This window comes from Octodon degus, unplaced genomic scaffold (assembly GCF_000260255.1).
Source record: "Octodon degus isolate 3935 unplaced genomic scaffold, OctDeg1.0 scaffold00028, whole genome shotgun sequence".
NCBI lineage: Eukaryota > Metazoa > Chordata > Mammalia > Rodentia > Octodontidae > Octodon > Octodon degus.
Genome location: NW_004524604.1, coordinates 3596855 through 3619970, shown reverse-complemented (window position 1 = coordinate 3619970; position 23116 = coordinate 3596855). Strand labels below are relative to the sequence as shown.

At 46.4% G+C, this 23116-nt stretch overlaps 1 protein-coding gene across 1 annotated transcript in view; it reads left to right on the top strand.

Annotated features, from left to right (window-relative positions):
* The window catches only part of Aff1 (AF4/FMR2 family member 1), a 127535-nt gene that overhangs the window by 21519 nt on the left and 82900 nt on the right, over positions 1-23116 (top strand). Inside the window, exons 2-3 of the mRNA XM_023712945.1 lie at positions 14550-14670; positions 15058-15957. Of these exons, the coding sequence (XP_023568713.1) occupies positions 14550-14670; positions 15058-15957 (1021 nt within the window). The remainder of the gene's footprint in view (positions 1-14549; positions 14671-15057; positions 15958-23116) is intronic.

The following is a 23116-nucleotide window of genomic DNA, read 5'->3' as shown; positions in this document are numbered from 1 at the left end:
GGGCTGGCTGGCATGTGGTGCTGGGGGATCGAACCGCAGTCCCTGTGCTTTGCCAAGCTTGTTTCAAGTAGGTGCTTTAGACCACTGAGCCATCTCTCCAGCCCCCTTTTTCTTCTTTTATGAATTGAACTTGCAGATCCTAGTTTGTGCATGTTGAAGAAGATGGCATTTATTAACATTGATCCATACCTTTTATTCTGCACTGGAGAGAACTGTGTGTTGGTAGTGATCAGGGCAGGAGGATAGACTCTGCATGAAATTTTTGGCGGCTGGGCCAGAATCTAGCCCAAAGAATCCTTACAAGCTTTGTAAGGCACCCAACACTGTGTAGGGTCAGATGAAGGAAGATTTTGCCAGAAAAACAATGGCCCACTGTTTAGCTTTAAGGAGATTCCAATTATAACAGACATTAGGAGATGAGTTAGGGATAGGATGAAAATGAGAATTTTTAGAAGCATGTAATTGTTGCTTGTTGCCATATAAAATACTAATATATGCTTTTAGCTTTCCTTTTTCTATAATCTCCCTGTTCTTTCTACTTGGAATGTCTGTTGGAATGGAATGGAATGGGAATTGCTTCTAGTTTTTATTGCATTAAACTTTCTGTGCAAACAAGTGTGGCATGTATAATTACCACATGGAGAGCTAAATAGAAGATGTAAATAAGAGGCATGCTGATTATTCCTTTAAAAAACACAGGCAATTTACCATTTTATTTTTGTTGTCTGTGTTGTGTAATATACAGAGGATGAGCATTCATGGTCTGCTCTAAGTTAGGCCCCTGATTTGCTAGGATCCTGAAGGTGAATCCTAGGAAGTCTCCTGTAGCTGCTGGATGTGGTGGTGCACGTCTATAATCCCAGCACTCAGGAAGCCGATGATCCTCCTTCATCGGAGGCCACCCTGGGCTGTTTGAGACCCTTTCTCCAGAACAGAGGCTGTGTGCACAGCAGTCTGGTCAGCAAAGTTTAAAATTCACCAGCACTGGTTTCTGGTACCAGAGGTTGTGTGTTGACTGGGGGTGGAGGGTCCTTTTGGATAGACTCCCATAACGAAAGAACCTTTACTAATACTTTTTTGTTTATTCCATAATTGAGCATGGATGCTCATGGTAAAGAATAGATGTTTCTTGCTGTTGTATTCTTTAGAAAAATAATTGCACCTTACTGGTTTCCTTCTTACCTACTGCCTCTTCCTGTTCTTACCTTTTTAGCCCAACCTTTTGCCTTTACTGTTGCTGAGCAAGAGAAGAGACCTGCAGGGCTGGGCTGGGCTGGGCTGGGCTGGGCTGGGCTGGGCTTCAGCAGCTTCGCCCCTTGCTGTTTGCCCAGGTGCAGCTGGGCTGTAGGGCTGGGGAATCGTCCCTGCCAGGGATGATTCCTTCTGTTTGGAAGGGAAACTCCTGCGCTGTTTCCAAACTCTTCTACGGACTGCTTCTCTTGCAGTGTCACAGTGTCATTTGTGTTTGGAATTACCTGGCACTTATGCTGTCAAGTGAAAAAAAACCACATGCACATGCAGTCTGTTTGATCTCTTATGGACTCGAGGGTTGTTTTTTCTCAAAACAAAACAAAAAAGATCTCAGGACAAATCCTGAGGGCATTTCACTGACCTTCTCAGACCAAAAAGCTACAACTCTTGTTGCATAGGTCCTGCTTTACCTTGGTCTTAACCATCCAGTAGAAAAGTATGATGTCGAAATATAAGAAATAAAGCCATGCTGTTGGGTTGAGCTGTGGGGGACTCAGGTCAATAATTTCTGACATTGCCAGTTAAATATAAGACCCAATGCTATTATGGGCTACTGGACTCTTAGAATATTTTGCTGAGTTTACACACCTATAATATTCAATAACGGAACTTAGGAAAAATGGGGTATACTGATGAATGTCCATTTTGTATATGTGTATTCAAAGAGGTTGGGATAGATATATAGTTGTATTCTCTTAATGAATAGAATGATTTGTTCTAATGGTGTTTGTAAATGGGATCACAAGTCCGCATCTTGTACAGCAATTAACCACTAAGAAGAATATATGCAGTGTATTATTTGTTGAAACTGTCCTTCCGATATTATTTGAAACTGTCTCATTGCTATCTGTTTGACAATAAAACTTTGAGAAAAAAAAAAACAAAAAAAACAAAAAAGAAACCTTGCTTCTCAATAATTTCTTGGGAGAAGTACTGCCTTTTTAAAAAAAAAATTCTCTTGGGGACATTTCAATAGACTCATGATACACAAGATAAATTTGAGAAGGAAAAAAAAATTTGAGAAGGATTTGCTTTTCCCTTGTTTTTTTCAGTGGTATTTGAAATTTTGTTGACTTATTTTAAGGTGCTGTTACTGACTGGCGAGTTTTGCTTTTTGAAATACGTATTTTGAAAATACTTCAAAACTATCTGATCCCCACCCCCTGGTTCTTTCTTTGTGGAGGAAATCATAAATGGCAGCTCTGGTCTGTGAGGAGCAGGTGTGGTAGCTGTAACCCCACGGGCACCAGGATATTGGAGCCTGGGGAGTCAGCCACAGTGACTCTGTGAGGAGGCGCAGAGCTGCTGACTTAGGCACGTATGAGGAGACAGAGGATACCTGGACAGATAAGTGAGGACACAGGACCATTTGCCACAGTGGCGGGAGGAGATAAAGCCAGGGGCGTGTAGGCAAGGCGGCCCTGCAGCTGTGGCTCCTGCCTGAGAACCTGGTGCTGATCTGAGTGGTGAGTGCAGCGCACCTGCAGATCAGGCCCAGGATGGAGGCGTTAGCAATGCAGGCTCAGCCTGCTGCAGGCCCAGAAAGGAGGCCCATGTGGCAAGGAGGCTGGAGGAGGATAGACCCGGAGACCGCAGTTTGCTACGGGAGGCTCATGGCAGGCTTGCAGCAGTGGAAGGAGCCACCTAGTCTGATTACATTTAGAAGGATTTCTCTGCATCCTTCATTTTCTTGTGTTTTCCCCATGATGCATCACAGGTAGACTTTGTGGGGTATCTTTTTCTCCACTGGTATTTTTTGGGGGACAAGCTCTTGCTGTGTAGTCCAGGCTGGCCTCAAATGATGGTGATCCTCCTGCCAGTCTTTCTGGAAACTCATTGTTAAAAGTTTTAGTCTTAGAGATAACTTAAATATTTTGACCCTGTTGTATGTATTTGTTGTGTGATCTAGACATCTCTCCCTTTTCCCTCACTGTGTGATCTAGACATCTCTCCCTTTTCCCTTGCCTCCTGTGTAGTTCAGCGTCTTAGGACTAATGACTATGGAGGGAAGATGAGAACTGTCACCATCTCCACAAGCATGCAGCCCTAGCCGAGGCTTCTCTCTTGGCTGATTCGGAAAGGGATGATGTCAGCTTTCTTCTAGGCTTGAGTCATTTGAGGCAAAACAATACGGCAGAATTGGGTTTAGTCCTCAGACAATGAATCACATTCTGTTCTCAAATAATAAAGAGGATGGCAGATTTCTGCAGACTCTGGAGCAGCTGAGTAATGCATGAGTTATAGTCACTGCAGATAAGGTAGATGTTAGCATCCCTTCCTAGGCACAGTGCTAGGTTGGACTCTGCAGGGCTCTGATAAGGAAAGTCAGAGGAGCACAGATCCTCCTGGTAGACGTAAATGCAGACAGCAGGTATAGCTTGGCTATAAAGACCCTGGTGCCAAGCGGGACCTTTGGAGACAGCGAGGTGATTCCACAGGGGGCAGGAGAGCCAGGGTGGTGCCTCTGTGGGGCTGCCAGCTCCCAGCTAGATGGGGCAAGGAAGTGTCAGGAGGGGAACAGCAAGATCAGACTCATGACTTTCTGGAAGATCAGTTGCAGCTGTGTGAGGAGGAACTGGTTGGGAATAGTCCAAAGGAGAACTGAGGCGGTCTACAGAAGACTTATTTTCTAATGCTTAAGAAATGCAGTGCCCGAAACAGTACATGTTTTATTAATGAAGCTGGGGAGGGGTAAATTAAAGTAAGAAAACATAACTTAAATTGGTTTGCCTGCAGTCTTCCTTGGTTTGGGGCGGCTGGGCTATTCAAGCATGTTGTGGCCCTTGCCGGCCTCGGGACTTCACAGGTGTGGATATGGTCGTTGGTCAGCTGAGTGCCAGTGGAGACGAGGCCAGCGTGCTGGCTGATCCTGGTACAGACTGGATCTGCAGGGGAGAGCTGGAAGCCCCCAGAGTCCTTACCAAGCAGGGCCAACATGCAGGCAGGCACAGGTGGCTTTGATCACCAAGGGCCTTTTTAATTGAAGGGGGAGATCTAATGACTCAGGTGACAGATCTTATCATAGGGAGCCTGCTGCCCTGGGGGGCTTTCTCTGCTTCCCTGACTTGACTGCTGGTAAGAGCACTCTGTGTTTCAGGAGCCCTTTTCAGCACATGAGCTTTCTGGAAGGTGTCGGTAGCATTGATATGCTCACGTTTCGTGTCACATTGAAAATTAACCTGAGCTATATATAGATTGCCAAATCTTTGTGGTCCGAGGTGGTGTCTCTAGTTGAATAGTGTGATACATGCCTGTGGTCCCAGCAGCTGGGGCTATGGCAGGAGGATTGTTGGGAGTTCAAGACCAGCCTGGGTTACAGTGAGCTCAAGGGGAGTCTGAGCTGTCTAGTGAGACTGTGTCTCAAAATATAAAATAAAATAGAAAGAAAGAAAAGATTTCTTGTCTTTGGTGTGGTTTGTGTAATTGTTCTGTTTTCATGGTGGCCGTGTGCAATTGGTACTAGTTTTACTTGTAAATATGTTGGGGGAGCTTTTTTTTTTTTTTTTTTTTTTTTTTGCGCGCGGTGCCGAGGATCAAACTCAGGACCTTGTACTTGCCAGGCAGTGCTTATGCCACTGAGCTATCTCCCCAGCTCTACTTGTAAATATGTTGGGATGGCAAGATGCTTGTCATATACAGCACTAGGAGAGCTTTGGCACAGGTCTCCAGTACACCCAACCCACGGCTTTCCCACGCCCTCCCACATCCCCATTAAGGCCAGCTGAAGAGGCAGACCAGTTGTGGGGCTGGTCCATCTGTAGTTATTTATATCATCTCTAAGAAAACAAGTGGGTTACACTGATGACCCTGGTTAAAAACTCAGTATTGGTCTCTAAATTTTGGCCTATATTCCCAAATACATTTGGTGTGGGTTTTTATTTTTTAGTACTGTACTGAATCAGAACTTTATATTTGCTAGGCAAGCGCTCCACCGTGGAGCTGTGTTCGCAGCTCATTTATTTAATTTATTTTGAGGCAGGTTCTCACTATGCAGTACAGGTTGGCCTTTGCCCATTTCTAGGCTGGCCTTTTACTCAGTAATCTTCCTGCCTCAGCCTTTCAAGTGTTGAGATTACAGGCAAGCGCTGCCACACCTGGCTTTTGCTTTGATACAGGGTCTCAAGTAGCCTAGTCTGGCCTCAACTTTGCAATCCTCCTGCCTCAACTTTATAGAATACTGAGATTGCAGGCGTGAACCACCATGCCTGGCTCGTGTGATTCCAGGTTTTTGTAATGTTTGTGTCCACTTGGACCTTAGGTGCAGATTTAAATGCATGCGGGAGTACCTGGTGGACTCATTTTGTAGAGTACATTAATATGATGCCACATTAGAACTGGCAAGACTTTTTATCCAAGTTTGTCCAGTTAGCTTCTGTCACTGGTTTTAAGTTTATGCTGGGTAAGAATGTAAGTTTCCCTGTCCTGTGGTTACCTCCTTTTGGATGAATAGGAAGGATGGAGCAGAGGATATATGGGTAGTGTTTCGGAGGTTGAGTTAATTTTGCAAAATGGGGTCATGTAAACATCACTGTGTGTCCCTCTGAGCAAGCCCTGGAAGCAGGCAGAAGTGAGGAGGAAGCAGGCTGCTCTGTGAGGAGGCCTGGGCTCCTACAGGACGACAGCTGGCAGCACTGTTTTGTTACTGCATTTGGCTGCTGTTGTTTACATAAAATCAGATTATAAAACCAGGTTGGGGTTAAGTCCCTGTTTTTTCTTTTGTGCTTGTTGTGTGGTGGGGGTGAGGGGGGATTAAGCATGCAAACCTGGGAGCATGTAAGCAAGCAGGTTTTATTAGGAGACAGCCTGCTGTACATTCTTTCACACCCATGATGCAGGAAGGAAAAACTCCCCTTCTTGGGGAAACATTTATTCTGCCTTCAAACCTGGGACCACTTTGATTTCTTAGCTTTAATTGTATGTGTAAAGACATAGTCTAATGGCAAACTAAGAGTGCTTGAAAGGACATTGACAATTTTCTGTGAAGCCACCATGTCCTATGTTGTGACAGGGAGCGGTGGAATGTGGAAGTAGAGGTCAAAAAATGGGCTAAAGGTAAATAGAGGGAATTTCTCAGGTGGAGAAGCCTCTCTAGCGCAGTAGGAGTGTAGGTGTTCTGCCCTTTGCCATGTTTTCATTACATGCCTGTATTGCTGTTCTTTAAGACGGCAGTTTTGTGTGCTGCTCAGAGGTCGGGAAGACCCGATGTTCTCAGACTTCCTGTGCACTGTTGATCTTGCGGTTTCCTTGTGACCATGTGTCTCTTCTGTGCTGACAGAGGTAAGTACCTTGGAGAGATTACCCTCAGTTCTCCAGAGGAGAATTAGAATTACAGACGTGAATTCTAGAAGGACTTGGTGGCATCTGTCTGAGGCAGGCCCCTGGGAAGTGTCAGGGTGATAAGTGGGCAGTCAGCTGAGTTGCTGTGGGAGCCAAGTGACACTCAGAGCCCTGTGTGACTAACCTAGTTTAGCAGTAGCAGCAGCGCCTGTGGGCTCCAGCCTTGGGAAGGCGTCTCAGCCAGGCAACACCTGGCCGGGGTGCTGCCGAAGCTCCAGCCCAGCTGGCGCCATTACAGTTCTGTCTCTCCTCACTCCCTACGCTGGGGGGCAGAGAAGAGAGAGGAAAGGAGCCGCTCCTGCCAATTCCTGCAGAGCCGTGACTGCTGCTGCTCACGGTCTGTGTCTGCTTGAAGAGACAGTGTATGTAGCTCCCCACTACCCCAAGCCAGCACAGGCTGCCTGCGTGGCCATGCTTAGGCTGGGCGGGTGGCTCTGTGCTCCTTTCCAACCATGAGGGCATCTTGACCCATGTGAGATCTTCACGCCTCCTTTCAAGTGTCGGTGGCCAGGCCATGCAGCCAGCTCATGCCATTGTTTTACAGGGTGAGTCCACAGTTGACCTGCCCTAGTCCGGCCAAGTCTGTGGTGTCCTCCAGAGTCCTTCTCGTGGTTCACTTAATGTAACAAATGCGTGGCAGAGGTGGTTTGCCGAGTTCTTGTAGAGGTCTTTGGGATGCATCAGGGTGAATCTGGAAGACTGAAGGTGGGAGTCTATGATCTGAGGCTAGACACAGCCACTGAGAGTTGCTCCTTGTCTTAAGATACCTTGGGACGCTCCTGGTGGGATCTCTGGGTGTCTACGGGAACTCGGGCTGCGTGCCTCTCTCTTAGTTACTTTTCTCTTATTGCAGAGACAAAATACCTAACACCCAATATTAATGGGGACAAGGTTTTGTTATTATTTTTATTTTTAGCCTTTTTTTATTTTTTATTTTATTGAGAAGTAAATATGAATGAGACAGTTTCAAAGCTGAATAATAGGATAGTTTTGATAATCAATACATTGTACATTGTTATCTTCTTAGTGGTTAGCCATAGTACAAGAAGCAGACAGGATATCCTGTCCAAACACTTAGTACACCTCTTTCTTCTCATTGAATTAAGTGACAGTAGCTGTATATCTATCCTATTTTGTATATATAAATACAAAATGATCTTTCCTTTGTATTCCCTTTTTTTTGTTTAGTCTTGTCAGAGGTGAATATTCTATTGGCATCTAAATACTAAGGTGGGGGCTGGTGAGATGGCTCAGTGGTCTAAAGCACCTACTGACAACAAGCTTAGCAAAGCACTGGGACCGCGGTTCAATCCCCCAGCACCACATGCCAGCCCGCCCCACCCCCTGGTGGGCTGAGCTGGCCACAAACACAGACACACACAGACACACACACACAAATAAATAAATAAAATTTAAATAAATAAATACTAAGGTGTTTGAATTCAGCTAAACAATCCAACACTGTTTAGCAGTCCATAATATTAGTGGGTTATCCTCAGAAATTATTGACTTGAGCCTTTTACAGTTCATCGTATTAATATGACTTTACTTTATATAACTTGTTTTTATACTTTTCTGCTGGATAGTTAAGACCAAGATAAAGCAAGACCTATATAACAAGAAATGTAACTTTTGTATCTGATAAGGTCAGCCAAGTACCCTCAGGATTTATCCTGTAGCCCTGTACCGCACTTTGTAGATCCTTTGTCAGTGTCAGCCATGAGGATGAGTCAAAGCCATTGCTTGGCCAATGTGCTCTCTGTGAAAGCCTGAGAGAATGTTTTCTCTCCATGTGACTCTCCCCAGGCACACTGTACATTATCGATCACATTCCTCTGTGGCTCTATGATCTTGATCAGAACATTTGGAGTGCAACTGAATTACATGTTGTTACAGTACAGGTTCTCCTAGGGACAAGATTTATTTATTATTTAGCTCACAGTTTGTACAGGTGACTGGCTGTGACGGGACGTGGCAGATGGCATCGCAGAGAAGTAGCTCATGGTAGGCAGAAGACAGAAAAGTAAAGGGATGAGACTAGCCTCTTTCTGCCCCCTTATGTTGTATCCAGGCTGCTGGGATTAGGGATTACCAATCCCTGGACTGATCAGTCACCCCCATAATCCCAGCACTCTTAATCCTAGCATTGTACCATGAATCAGTCACATATTCTGAGATCCAGCCACCTCTGAAAAGCCCCACCTATGATTGCATGAAGCTTTAGGGGACATCCAGGCACAGTTATAACAGCCTTCCCCAGGGCCATCCTGTGATTTAGGGCAGCTGCTTCCTGCCCCCCAGGTAGTTTCACATTTTCCTCCTTAGGCTGGGTGATGCCCCTGGGCTGAACAGGTAGGTGGCTGGCATCAAGGGCCCGGGGCTTAGCCTGGGGTGGCAGTCCTGTGTTGGTGGCCTGTCCTGGCTGTTTCAGGGCAGATTTGTTTCTAGCCTTTCTGTGAAGGAAATCAAAGTAAAAAGGCTCTCATATTCGAGATGGCTTTTGAGGCCAGAGGTTATTATGGGGCCAGTACCCTCAATTCTACAAATAAAAAACAAAAATAGCACTGAAAGAAGAAATTACAGCACAGTGTTTGTGAATTAAGGATCCACTGTGTGTGACTGGAAGGCCCTTGCTCTGAGAACTATCTGAGGTTCTCAGTTCAGACAGGCCTGTGTGAGTGCCCGGAACCCAGCATCCATCCATCCATCAGTGGGGCACTCACTCAGCTGTCACCTCACAGAGACTGTGGTTGTGAGTGGTTACGAACAAGTAGGCCCAGGGCCTTGCTAGCAGGGCTGTGCTTGAGAACAGCAGCTTTGTCGTCTTAGATGTCCAGGCCTGCCCTTAGGGGCAAGTCCATGGGTGCTGGGCTCCCTTTTCTTCCCCTTAGAAAATGGAGTTGGTGGTCCTGCTTTCCCTGTGCCTCAGGAGACCTGCATGGAGGCTGATGTGCACTGCCCCAGTCAGCGCCGCCTGGGAGCACTGGAAGAGGCGGCTGCTGTCCTTAACACTGAGCCCCCAAAGGAGTGTATTGCTCTTATCCCCACAACCCAAAAGTTTGTTTGCCAGGCACCTCTCAGGCCCTGCCTCGGATCTACAAAGGGAAACTGGGGTCTCTTGAGTCCTCTTTTTGTGACCATGATGCTGTGTGGCGTCTGAAAGCTCTTCCCTCACACACAGTGCTGCTCAGGCCTTGGCTGGGACCAGTTGGGAGAACTTGGTGGCACTTGGAACTTGGTCTGTGTGACTCTGTGAGAACCTCTGCCCAGGCTCAGCCTGTGGTGAGGTCATTGTGTGTGTGTGTGTGTGTGTGTGTGTGTGTGTGTGTGTGTGTGTATAAATGTCCCTTCTCCACATGGGCAGAGAAAGACCACCCTTAATTAAAGTGATAGGGAACTTGTTATTACCCAGAGGTAATTACAGAGCTTGTGAATCATGTGGAACAACAGATGCTTCCTGAAAAATCCCTCCTTAAAAATGTGTGCATGTACCTCCTAGGTGCTAGCACCTTGGTTTGAAAACAGTGGTGCACTGCAGGCTGAAAAGGGTCACCCGTGGCATGAACTGTGTGATTATGTTTCATTTACATTTCCCCAATTTCAAAATGAACTCGGAGAAAAAGAAAATATTCCTGAAAAATTTTTGCCCCAGAACTTCTAATAAACGATTCTCTGAGCCAGTGGTGGCAAACCTACAGTCCTCATGCTGCAGCAGGCTGTTTGTATCGCTGCAAGCTCTAGGAGGTTGTCGTCACTGCCCCAGCCTTTACAGACCTATAGCAAGTGAAGAGGGAAGCAGATGAGGTCAGGCCTCAAGGGTTTCCTGCGTGCTTCCAGCCCTCGGGCAGAGGGTCTGTCTTCCTGGGCACCGGGATGCTCAAAGGCCAGGCCTCATTTACCCACCCTAGCAGCAACCTTCATACACCCCTTGCCGCTTAGGAGTTCTTCAGTTGGAAAATAAGGATGTTTTAAAAAAGGTCGAAGTTCTTCTGAAGGTTAGCATAGTATTATTACATGTCTGCCAGTAGAATATTGGTGTGGGTTTTTAATATTTTAAACAAATCATGTTAATCCTTAATTAATGGGACTCCTTAATTGAGTAGATTTGTGTGTGTGTGTGTGTGTGTGTGTGTGTGTGTGTGTGTATGTGGTCCCTAGATTTTAGAATTACATAGTACTAAGTTGCTGTTAGGACTTTTTCTTGTGCGTGTGGTGTGTGGTGGTTGGGTGTGTGTGGGTGTGTGTGGTGTGTGTGTGTTTTGACACAGGATCTTGCCATGTAGCCCAGACTAGCCTTAAACTTGCTATATCTCCCAGATGAGTATCCTACTCAGAATATTTCTGCTTCAGCCTACTCTGGAATGTTATAAAAGAATGGGGCTTACTTGGCCCCTGCTGTGGTATTTCTACATCATTTTTTATTATTTTGGAATAAAAATCCAGACGCATTGGCAAACCCAACTGAGGCTGAGATGAGGCTGCTGCAGAGCTGAGCTGTTCTACTCAGAAATATTTCAGTAATTCACAACCAGTGTACCTCTGTGTGAGGAAGCAGTATGGGACTGAGGGCAGAGGTAAGCAAGGGCCCTGAGGGGGGCGTTAGTTGAGATGTCCCGACCCCCATGTTAGGTGCTGCGCTAGAATTTTGCTGTTTGGTCTTCTTTTCAAGAACAAAGCCAGGGATTGTTGAGAAGTAGCCAGAATTCTGCTTTAGAACTCGGAGCCAGAGGCAGTGGGCACAGGGAACAGGGCAGCAGTGGGGTCCACTCTGTGGCTGCAGCAACAGGGCCAAGCAAGAGCTCCCTGAGCAGGTGCCTGCAGCCAGCCCGCTGCCCGCGCACCCGGCCTCTCTGCTCCAGCCAGGTGTTCACGGTGTGCACGGCCCTGAGCTCAAGTCACGCCCTCTCTGCCTGCATTAAAAGCAGCCAAGAAGCTTAAAAAGTTATCTTCTGGCCAGCTGTCCACAGAAGTGGCTTCTATGATTCCATGCAATAATGGTTTGTGGCCTCTTCTGAGTCAGTAAGAGGAATAAGCATAATCAGTAAGTACCTGAAAAGAACCCCCGAGTGGCCATCTGCACTGGGCCACTGCCGACCTTGAGCTGCCAACCTTGAGTCGAGGCGCCCATCAGCAGCACGTAGCACGCGGTTGCTGTTTGACTGCAGCCAGGCTGTAGCTCAGCTTCTCCTGTTTCTTTTTTTTCTCTTTCGTGGAACCAGGGATTGAACTCAGATCCTTGTGTTTGCCAGTCAAGCGCTTATCCTACTGAGCCATCTCCCCAGCCCCCTAGCTTCTCCTGTTTCACTTTGTCCACTGACAGTGTGGTGGCGCAGCCTGTAATCCCAGCCCTTAGAGAGCTGAGGCAGGAGGATCGCCACAAGTTTGAGGCTGGTCTGGGCTACATGGTGAATCCAAGGGCAGCCTGAACTACACAGCGAGACAGTGTCTCAAAAAAAAAAAAAAAAAAAGCAAAATTAAAAAAAAATAAGTACATTCATTAATATAAATGGTTACCTCTTTGTTATAAATCTGATCTCTGTGGTCTGAGAGGTGCTTGAAACAGATTCTCTTTGCTGTCTAAAATTCCATGAGACTCTCTCAGAGCCCCACCTACCTTTAGACCGAAAAGCTGTGGAAAAAGCAGATCATTTTAAAGATGGTTATAATTTTTTTTTTTTTTTTTTTTTTTTTTTTTTGAGACAGGGTCTCACTTTGTAATTCAGGCTGTTCTTGTAGCCCAGGCTGGTCTCGAACTCTAGACTGATCTTCTTGAGGCAGTCCTCCTGCCTCAGCCTCTTGGATCCTGGGATTATAGGCTTGCCCGTGTGCAGCTAAAATGGTTATAATTTTTCAAATGCTACTTTTTTTTTTTTTAAACATTTATTTATTTGTGTGTGTGTGTGTGTGTGTGTGTGTGTGTGGCCAGCTCAGCCCACCAGGGGGCAGGGCTGGCTGGCATGTGGTGCTGGGGGATCGAACCGTGGTCCCTGTGCTTTGTGAAGTTTGTTCCAAGTAGGTGCTTTAGACCACTGAGCCATCTCACCAGCCCCAAATGCTACTTTTTACACATGTCTTTCAAAGGCAAATGTAACATAAGAGCTACTACAAGTAAGTTTATAAAACTATATTACAAACATTGTGGCTGTGGTTTAATTTAAAAGATGTAGGAAAAATAAAAATATCTAGAGACCAGCTTCTATGCACAATAGCAGTGCCAGAGCTCAGTGTGAGAGGGAGGGTCTACGCTGATGGCATTCACACGTTAGGGGACAGGGAGAAAGAGATGATTGGCTGGTGTGTGAGGCGCGTGCTTCGAAGTGGATCTGAGGAAGCCCTTAGTGGCTGTCATTTGAATGACTCCTGAGAGCTGCTGGTAGCTGAATCCCAGCAGTAGGTGGTGTGAGAGGCAGCAGGCATTTGTGTAATTGGAACTAAGGCACCAGAGTCTAACCCTGCACAGTGAGGGAAGTTGCCTGCCTGGGGTGAGCAGAACGGAGGTGCCCACAGGGCCCTCCTGCCGCCCAGGTCAGCTGTGCCTGGAGAGTTGCTTATCCTTTCTTGCTGGAAGCCTGGTTAGGGCTGGGAGGAAGGGGCTCCCCTGCAGGCCTCTTGTGCTGGGACCTGAGGGGGAGTTGAGCCTGTGTTGCAAGTATGAGACAGGCCTGCCCTGGCTCCCAAGAGGCCATGTGTGAGCAGATCCGTGCCAGGTTGGGGGATTTCACTACCAAGGAAAGATTTCAAGCATATTCCATCATAGGCTATAGCCACAAATACTGGTTCACTCAGCTGTGGATGGTGATGAGAGATCTTGAGCAGGGAGGCGGCTTTTCACAGGAAGTCTGAAGGAGAAGGAGAAGTCTGGGGAGATCTGGGAGCGCCCCAGGTTCTTGTCAGAGAAACACTAGAGTGAGAACCAGGAGGGTGCTAGCAGGCCTCTGGTGCCAGGGCTAGGCTGGTGATGGTGTCTGAAGCCACAGCAGGGAAGTGTTTTCCTGTTTGTTCCAGTAGCATTGAAAGGAGGTTTCAGTGGAGTTCCTGGAAATGGCTCTGTGGAGGAAGACAAGGACTTCTTATCGTTCGTGTATCTTTACCATTGGCCATCCCCTGTGAGGGTCTGCAGGAAGCAGCTGACTGCTGACATGCACGAGAGCTGGAGTTGCCTTGTCCAGACCCCATCTCTGTAGCTTGTTCCTCAGAATGAGCTTTAATGCCTTGGTGTCAGGACTGACAACTGAGATATTTCTATGCAGTATAAGTAGGGCAGTCAGATTGTAAGACACTCTCAGTAGGTAGAGCTGACATCTATAATTGGATCTTCTCATCCTCGATGTTTGAAGTGAGAAAAATCATCTTTTTGGATTTACATGCCAAGGCACTGCCGGTAGAGTAGGCTGGGAATAAAGTAAGTACTGTTTTGGGTGCCTGGTAATCTTTTAATTATGAAATAAGCTTTTTTATTCTAATCTTCCAAAATGTATGATACAGATCCAGGAAAACAGCTTTTCTAAATTTTATATCCTGCCGTCTCCTTCAGATGAAATGTGTTTCTACGTCTGCCCCATATTTTGCAGTCTGAAAATGTCTTTCCTTTTGTCTCAGTTCCATGCTACCTATAAAAGGTGGCTCATCTTGGATTTGGTCCCAACCTGGTCTACTCCCTTGGTCTGGGAGTAGTCAGTGAACTTGGTCTCTTTGCTGTGTGTGTGTGTGTGTGTGTGTGTGTGTGTCGCACGCACACACACACACATTCCTGCAGATCAGGCCCAGGGCCTTGCATGTGTTGGGCAACCATTGTGCCAGTGAGTGATGTGCCCAGCTGGGCTGAAGGACTTCATATAACATTCGTGCCATTGCTTCATCTATAGCTACCTTCACTTCCCACTACATACGTGCACATGCTCAGCAAAACTTTGGGCACTGATAGATGGTGTTGTTTTGTTCTTTTGCGGCGTCTGAAACAGCTTGTACAATGAAGACAGAAACTTGCTTCGAGTTAGAGAGAAGGAAAGACGCAACCAGGAAGCTCACCAAGAGGAAGAGGAGTTTCCTGAAGAGATGCCCCTCTTTGGAGAGCCCTACAAGGTGCGTACTGTGTACTCGACGGCCCTGCTGATTTTTGACGGTGTCAAACCTTGGTAAAATGATGGATGCGAGGAGTTCAAATGAGGGTCACAACTGAAAAGAATTCACCCTCAAGAGTGCTTTTGAAATCTGAAAATTCTTTGAATATTGTCATAATTACTAAAGTTGGTGGTTTTCTTTTGTAACATTAGTTTATAATTAGTAGCATGTGTCTGTGACAGGCTCCTCAATAGAGAAATGAGCTAAAACTCTATAGTTAGGTTCTGTAGGTTACCTATGGAATTGAGCCTTTCATTCCTTAGTGGCATTGCACAATAGCTCATTAAGTGATTCCTCTCCGTAGATGTTTTTATTTAGTGCCTGACTGTTGCCTTTTCAATTTCCCAGACAGCAAAAGGTGATGAACTATCTAGCCGATTACAGAACATGCTGGGGAACTATGAAGAAATGAAGGAATTCCTGAGCATTACTTCCTGTTCTCAGTGCCCGGATGCTACGGACAATCGGTTGGGGAAGCCAAGATACCCTTTGCTTCCTGAGCGGGGGAGTGGCATCCCATCCAGCCCCTTCCAGACTGGAATCCACCACCCACCCCTGCACAACACTTTCCCCAGGCCTTTGCCTGTGGACAGCAGCAGCCACCACTCAAAGATGGTGCAGTCGAGAAAGGGCCCCATGCCAGGCTCCCGTGCCAAGGGCTGCGGCCCACCAGACACACAGCACCTGACTCAGGACCGCCTTGCGCAGGAGGGCTCCACCTCCAGTCAGCACAAAAGGGGGGACCGCAGAGCCGACAGAGACCCCGGTGCCCCTGGGACGGGTGCTGCTCCAGCCAGTGACCTGTCTCCCTTCCTCTCCTCTCTGCCCTCCCCAGTGCTGCCCCTGTCACCTGTACATTCCTCCCAGCCGGCTCCCCCCAAGACACAGGGAGGCAGCAAGGTACAGGGCGCTGGCAGCAGTGGTAAAGGCTGCTGCCCAACCAGGTCTCCCAAGGACCCGGTGATGAAAGCCCATGACAAGGAAGTCGCCCCGGACAGCATGACAGCTGTGACCAGCCATGGGGTCGGTCCCCAACCACCTCCTCAGACATTTCCACCTCCCCCACTGCCCTCTAAAAGTGGGGCCTTACAGCAGAAGCCCACAGCCTATGTGCGGCCCATGGATGGGCAGGATCAGGCCCCCAGTGAGTCTCCAGAGCTGAAGCTGCAGAGCTTTGAGAGGGGGGACTCAAAAGCACCTCCAGAGGCCCGGCTCACCAAGCTGAAGATGCCGCCCCTGCCTGTGGAGGTGAGTGGGCTGTCACCTGGGCAGCCCCAACGTGAAGTCCTGGAAAGATGGGTCTCTGGGAGTGAGGTGGGGCAGGGCGTTCCTTTAGCTTTAGGAACTTCTGGGGTGGGCTGTTTTCTTGTTTGTGTGTTTGTTTGGTCTTTTTGAAGAGTGTTTTTTTTCCTGAGGCAGCATCTCACTGTACAATCAGGGTGGCTGTGAACTCATTGTGTAATCCAGGCTAGTCTCGAACTTGAGGCGATCCTCTTTCCTGAGTCTCTCAGGTGCTGGGTTTGCAGGTGCATGTCACCTTGCCTGCTTTGGGAATTTGTTAACCCATGGAAAACTCAGGCCTGAGGTGGATTAGTGAGGTGTTAGGTGTTGAAATGCAGTTTGTGGGAAGGCTTAAAAACTTTTTACCTCTCTGTATTTAATACCCAGTAAAATACAGATCCAGAGAGTACCATTTGTGTTTATACCTTTTGCCCACAACCAAGTCAAGACAGGGAACATGTCTCTGGAACAAAGTTCCAGGAAGGTTTTGGCTTTTTTGTTTATTTGGAGGGATCATGGACTTTTTTATCATTGTGAAGAAAAGCAATTTTGGCTAATACGTCCTAAGCCTCAGTGAGTCCTAAACCATAAAAAAGTAAAGCTAAGATGTCAAAATGTTGAAGAAAAAAACCTTTATTTTTAAAAGAATTATTTCCTGTGATTTGTAAAGAACTTTGAAACAAAGATTCTGTTCTAATATTTTTTATTTACTACTTAAGAAGAGTGGGTGTGTGGTGACATTTTGTTTGAGCATGAGTCACAAGTACAATACAGAATGTTACTCAACTGTGGGGTTTAAAAGTAACAAAAACGGTATTTTTTAAACCAAGGAAGTATTCCTTTTCTGTTCTTAAGTGGCAGTGTTGTGTTGAAAGAAGAGAAGCAAAACTCATATTTTATCAGTGAAATTACACTAGTTTCCAATTACTCTAAAATTGAGATTACTGGTAAAATTGCAAAATTAAGTATCTGAATTTAATTTAATCAATTTTTTGGTGTTTTGAGATGGTATCTCACTGCATAGTCCAGCCCAGTCTTGAACCGATAGCAGCCCTACTGCCTCAGCCTCCCGAGCACTGAGATTGTGGGTAGCCACTATCCTGTGGCTTGCAGTGCAAGTGTGCCTATTAATATAAAATTGTTGATTTAGTTAGCTCAGTGCACTCTGTTTTGCATTGTCTTTGCTCAAAGACATTTGTGCCACCTGGGTTTTACTGAACGCCAGAAGGTAAAATGCCTACAGCTTAATAAAGATTATGGAATCTTAGCTAGAAAGAGAACATAGGTGTTCAGTGGGCGAAAATCTACCCCTCTGCAGTGTCTGTCAGCTTGGGCCTAAAAGAGGGATATTGGGATGTCGTCCTCAGCTTTGAGTGTCCCTGGATGGCTTTAGAGTGTGACTTTGGTTTGAGGGTCAGAGGAAGAAGGAGAAAGTAAGTGGTGGAGCTGACTATGAGGGTAGAGCCAGGTACGCCACTCCCTTCCTTTGTGGATGACAGTGCAGACCCAAGGAAGGGGTGTGTGTGCCTGGACATAGGAGCTACACACAGGACTTTATTGAAAAAGGGGACTGGCTAGAGATGGGAATAATAAACTAGGCAGGGTTAGAATATTGATTTAAAGGTAAGCACTCAATCCTTTCTTTGTGTATATAAGGTCTAATAGGAACTCATTGCATTTTGCTAAAAGATGTAGTTAGTAGCCCAACTAGAGCTGAGATCCCATCCTTGGTCTTTCAACTTTGTTGCCATGTCCAGTGGTGACAGTGGCTCCAGAGGTGGTGGTGATGGTGGTGGTGATACACGTATGCCATTCGGTTTTTTTGGGTTTTTTCAATACTTGCGTCAAACCCAGACCTTTGTGCCAGCTAAGTGCCCCATCCCTGAGCAACATGCCCAGCTGTACATGTATTTTTGACCAAGAGTTGGACTTCGTCTTCTAGACTGAACCGAAGGTAGAGCACTGGGGATGGATAGAGTTAGTTTCTGAGCTCTACAGCTTTTCTCTTACACTTATTCTTTCTTTCCCTCTAGTATTAACCTCGTGGTGTGCCAGACACTCTGGCTGTGTAGCAGAAATTGGGGTAGACAGGACCTGTCTCTTAGACCTTGTGTTTTGCTGGGCATTTGCTAATGGCTAATAAACCCAAGTTCTGACAGGAGTGCTGCAGGAAGTGAGCAGAAGGGTGCTGAGAGTAAAAAAGCAGAAAGCCACTTTCAGGGTGACCAGCGTAGTCCTCTCTGGGGTGACTTTCCCAGGGGTGTGCATGAGGAACTTGAGTCAGCTATGCAGGTGGAAGAGGTGTTCACTTCAGGCCAAGAAACAAGAAGTGCAAAGTCAGGGTTTGGAGAAGTAGGTGCAAGTGGAGTGTGGCTGGATGCAAAGAGGAGGGGTGACAGGGGAACGCAGGCGACTGGGTGAGGCTGCAGAAGCCTTGTAGGTGTGACCAAGGGTAACAGAGGACGTGAGCTTGTGATTGACCTGTCTGTCATCTTCCTGGAGAGAGATAGCCAGCTCCTGACAGATCAAGACAAAGTCATGGAGACAGCTTGGAGGTGGGAGAGAGGTGCCAGGGAGTCGACAGGGCTTTGTGATAGATCAGGGGAGATGTTGCTGGAGGTGAGGCGCAGCAAGGTATCAGTCAGGCCGGCAGCTTTCATTTGAAAGGTTTTGATGGCACCCTGATGCCAGCTGCTGAGCTGGGGCCCAGCTCGAAAGCCAAGAGCACTCATGGGGGAAGTTTAGATGCTGCTTCATCTGGATGGTGGTGACACACTGACGGTCACACACAGAAGTCCAGCCCTGGGGGAGATGTCCAGCCTGGAAAGAACACATCTGGGGTTTATTAAAGCAGCACCGGCAGGTCCTCCCACCAGGCAGGGTACCTTATTACCCATCAGATTGTGGGGGGGTTTTAATCTTGTTTGTGTTTTGCATAACCTACACAGATTTTGTATTTTAGGGAAGGGTCCACAGGGTGTTCAGAGTCTCACTACTAGATGGGACTCTAGTGATCTGCCTGTTTACAGTCTCCCAAGAGCTGGGATTTCAGGCGGGTGCCGCCACGCCCAGTCTCAATTGCAGTCTCAGTGTGCTCCGGGGGCAGGGCCAGCACAGCAGGCCCAGGGATTGAACCCCAGCCCCTGTGCCTGCTTGCAGGTACTTAATCTGCTGAGCTATTTGGCCAGCCCTCTACCCATCCAATTGTGGCTGATGTCCCTAGGGTGGTTGCTCTTTCCTTCTAGGAGTCTCCCGGGTCAGGCACCTTCCTCAGTGCCACACACGACTGTGGGCTCCTGACTGGGCACTCCCTCTCCTTGTGCTCCAGTTGAGCCCTCCATTTTCAGTGAGCTGCCTGCCAATACTGTGTGAACCCCAGGTGGGAAACCAGAGGCTCATATGGCCTTTGTGTGTGCAATACATGCTTTCCCAGTCTCTGTTTAGCTCTCATGTTTGTATAAACCTTAGGAAGAGGGACTTACTGTTATGAAATGATCTGGTGCTCTCCAGAGGCTGTTTTGGGCATGTGGAGATAGTGGTGTCCTCTGGTGTCCACGTAGAGTCCAGCCACTTGCCCCCATAGGTGCATGGTCACTCCAGCAAGTCCCAACCCAGCACAGCACCCCTGCCACTGCAGGCCTCCACTGTATCTGGTGAACACTGTGGACCCAAACTCTCCTGCTGATCTCGAGCATCATTCAGATGGCTTCCCATCAGTGTGTGCACAGTTTGACAAGTGCTAATAGGAAACTGGGAACCAGGGCCTGTGACTTAGCCCCATGAGAGCCATGGGGCTCGCAGAGAGCATGCTGTTTGGGTGAAGTGGGGCTGGTACAGTAAGCAGCAGCTCCTGTCCTAGGCAGGAGGAAAGCAAATGCCAGATGCTGCTCAGAAATGGTTCAAGATGTTCTGAGTTGTACCGGCAGACTGCAGATCGCAGGCAGTTTCAGTTTTATCCTGGAACTCATGTGCACAGCAGAATCACCTGGAGAAGCCTATTAGAAATACACAATGGTTTTTGTTATTTATGTGTTTTTTTTGTTTTTTTTTTAATGTGCTGGGGATTGATTCCAGGGTTTTTGCACTGAGCTACACTACTCCCTCACCAAAAAAAAAAAAAAAAAAAAAAAAAAGGTCTTGCTAATTGCTAGATTGCCCAGGTTGGGCTAAAATTTACAGCACTCCTGCTTCAACCTTCCAGAGTGCTGGGATTATGGGGTGCACTGCCATACCTAGCTAGAAATATATATTGTTAAAAAAAATGCTTCAGTTTTTATCCTAGGTAGGTTGAAGGATCTGTGCCTGTGACTCTCATGAAATTTGTTCTCATAGCCTGGAAATGCAGACTGTCCCAAGAGAGCAGAGCTAGGTAGTCAGGCACCCCCCATCATGAGACCCTCACAGAGTCTCTCGGGACAGAAGGATCGTGCGGATGGATGAGGCCAACTCCCATGTCTTCTTCTTTCTCCAGAGCTTATTTTCTTTCAGCCTCCAGCTTTTTAAAAGCTTTTGTGTAGATTCTGATATAATCTTATTTAGCTTTTCAAGATTTTGAAAAAAAAGTAATTTTATTATAGTAATATACAAGTGAAACACATGTAATCTGGAAGTCTGAAATCCTCCCAAGTCAGAACTTTTGAGCACCAACCAGATGCCACCAGTGAATTGTACCTCACTTCACATGACAGCTGGTTGCAATCAAAATGCAGGTGCACCAGAAGTATATAAAATTACCTTCAGGTGATGCCCAGAAGGTGCAAATGTATGAAAGAATTTCATGCTTGGATTTGAGTCCTGCCCCCAGATAATCTCATTATGCATATGCAAATACTCCAAAACTCCCACAAGACTGAAATCAAAACTGGGCTGGTTCTAACCCTTTTGGATAAGGGATACTGAGCTTGCACAGCTGCCTTAGCTTTGGTTCCGTGAAGCAGAGTTCTGCTGGCTTGGGCACCTGCGCAGCCTGTGCATTGGCCTGGGGAGCTGGAGGGCTGCGGTGGAGCTTCCTGTATGCTCAGTTCCCAGTGATGAGGGAGGCGGGGAGCAGACAGCAGCACTCAGTGGGAAGCCAAGCCTGATCTCAGTGTGGCTTTGTTTCAGACCTGCAAATGTCTAAAGTATAGAAATTTAAAAATAGTAGCAAGTGACTGGCACATGCTTTGGGCAAAAGCCTCAGACAGGCCACCTGAGATGGGTGGGACTGCTAGGCCTTTTGTTCTACCTGTATAATGTGATTTTCTTCCCCATTTGCCTTTGAGCTAGTATTTGCAAACTAGAGAATTTAGTTTCTTTTTAATCTCCATTTTCCCAAAAATGGTCAGTTCATGCTAAGTGGAGTCGTACATTTTTAGTTTTGGTACCTGACAGGTTTTGAAAAATACCTTGAATGCTGAAAGAATCATTTTAACACAGAAAGTACTTTTACAAAGTTCTAGAATTACTGGCAATGAGTTAGTTTAAAAGGAAGAATTACAGCAGCCCAAGAGGAAAGCTTAAAATTCAAACTGGAAGATCTTTCTGGGTGGTATTAATTGGAATTGTTTTCTTTCTGTTCCTTCTCAAAAATGCCAGAAGTACATTTGGTACCGGGATAAGAAATTCCTGTTCCTCCCTATTGTTTTCACACTCGATCTTTGTGGATGAATTCTGATCCCCTGTGGTGCTCCGTAGCATTCACTGCCAAGCCAGAGATGTGTAACCTCTTGAATCTGCCGGGACCGTGTGTTCTCCCTAGACACACACTCCAGATTGTGTTTCACTTGAGTGAAGTGGTAGTCTTTAGGGAGAAAAAGCTCACTATTCAAAGGAGGCTCCTGTTGATGCCTGAGTTAGCAGTTTGATTTTGGCTGCTCAGTGGGGTGACAGTACTCCTGAGGCATTTCAACAAAATTCCTCTTAAGAGAGGATCCTGGTTCAGGTTATCATAACATGCTTTGTTTTCTTGGCCTTGGATTTCTCATCTCCAGTTGCCAGGAGCTACAGTATTTGAAAAATCATGGTTTTCAAGTTTGTCCTTGCAGTATGTGCACATTTTTTTCCTAAGAACTCTGTAAGTAGCCTTTTTTTTTCTCTCTCTCTCATATGCATTTCTTGAAGGGTTGTTTGCTGTTTTTCAGGCAGGGTCTGGCTGTGTAGTCCAGGTTAGCCTTGAACTCACTATACAACCTAGGTTGGCCTTGAACTCAAGGCAGTCCTACCTCATGCTCCAGTGCTGGGATTACAGGACTGTAATCCCTCACACCTGACTTAAAGCAGCTATTTTTGCACAGATTTTGTCCTCTTCTTTAAAGTCTGAAGGTATCCTCAGGAGGCAAAGGCAGGAGGCTCACCATGAATTCAAGTCCTGCTATATAGTGAGTTCAAGGCCAGCCTAGACAACATAGTGAGACCCTGTCTCACAAAATCAAACCAAACAAATAAAAACACCAAAGGTTGAATTCGCTAGATTGACAAAGCCCGCCTTTGGCTTTCATGTTCAGGATCCGCACCATTTTGTTCCTCACTTTAGCTTGGCCTACAAACTGTTTCCCCAAGACTGTAGTAATTGGTCAAGCCACTCAAATGGTCTTAATCCCCTCAGCTGGAGGGCTATGAGGGTTAATGTCTTAATCTTGGGGCTTTAGTACTTAAGTAATTAGAGGTCCTGTTTCTAGCTCTTTCAGATAAATTTAGGTTTTTAAATTCCAGTTTACAAATAACAGAATTCTGAGAATTCACATTAGGCAAGAATTTGAAACTTTAAGAAGAGCATTCTACATTTATCTTCCTTACACACAGTCTTGCAACCTTAAGCTTTATAGACTTTCTTTTTCCTTGGAAGCCCAGCTTTTAAAATTATTTTTAGAAGTTATTACTTCACACTGGGATTTTTAGAAATTATTCATGCTGGGCATCGTGGCACACACCTATAATCCCAGCACTCCAGAGGGTTGCTGTGAGTTTGAGGCCAGCCTGGGTTATATAAGTAAGTTCAGGGCTAGCTTGTGCTACACAATGTGACTATATCTTTTTTTTTTTTTTTCCTTTTCTTTTCTTTCTTCCCCGATACCGGAGAGCCTATTCAGAACCTTGCACTTGCCAGGCAGGGATCCTGTCTTTAAAAAGATAAAAAATGTAAAAAATT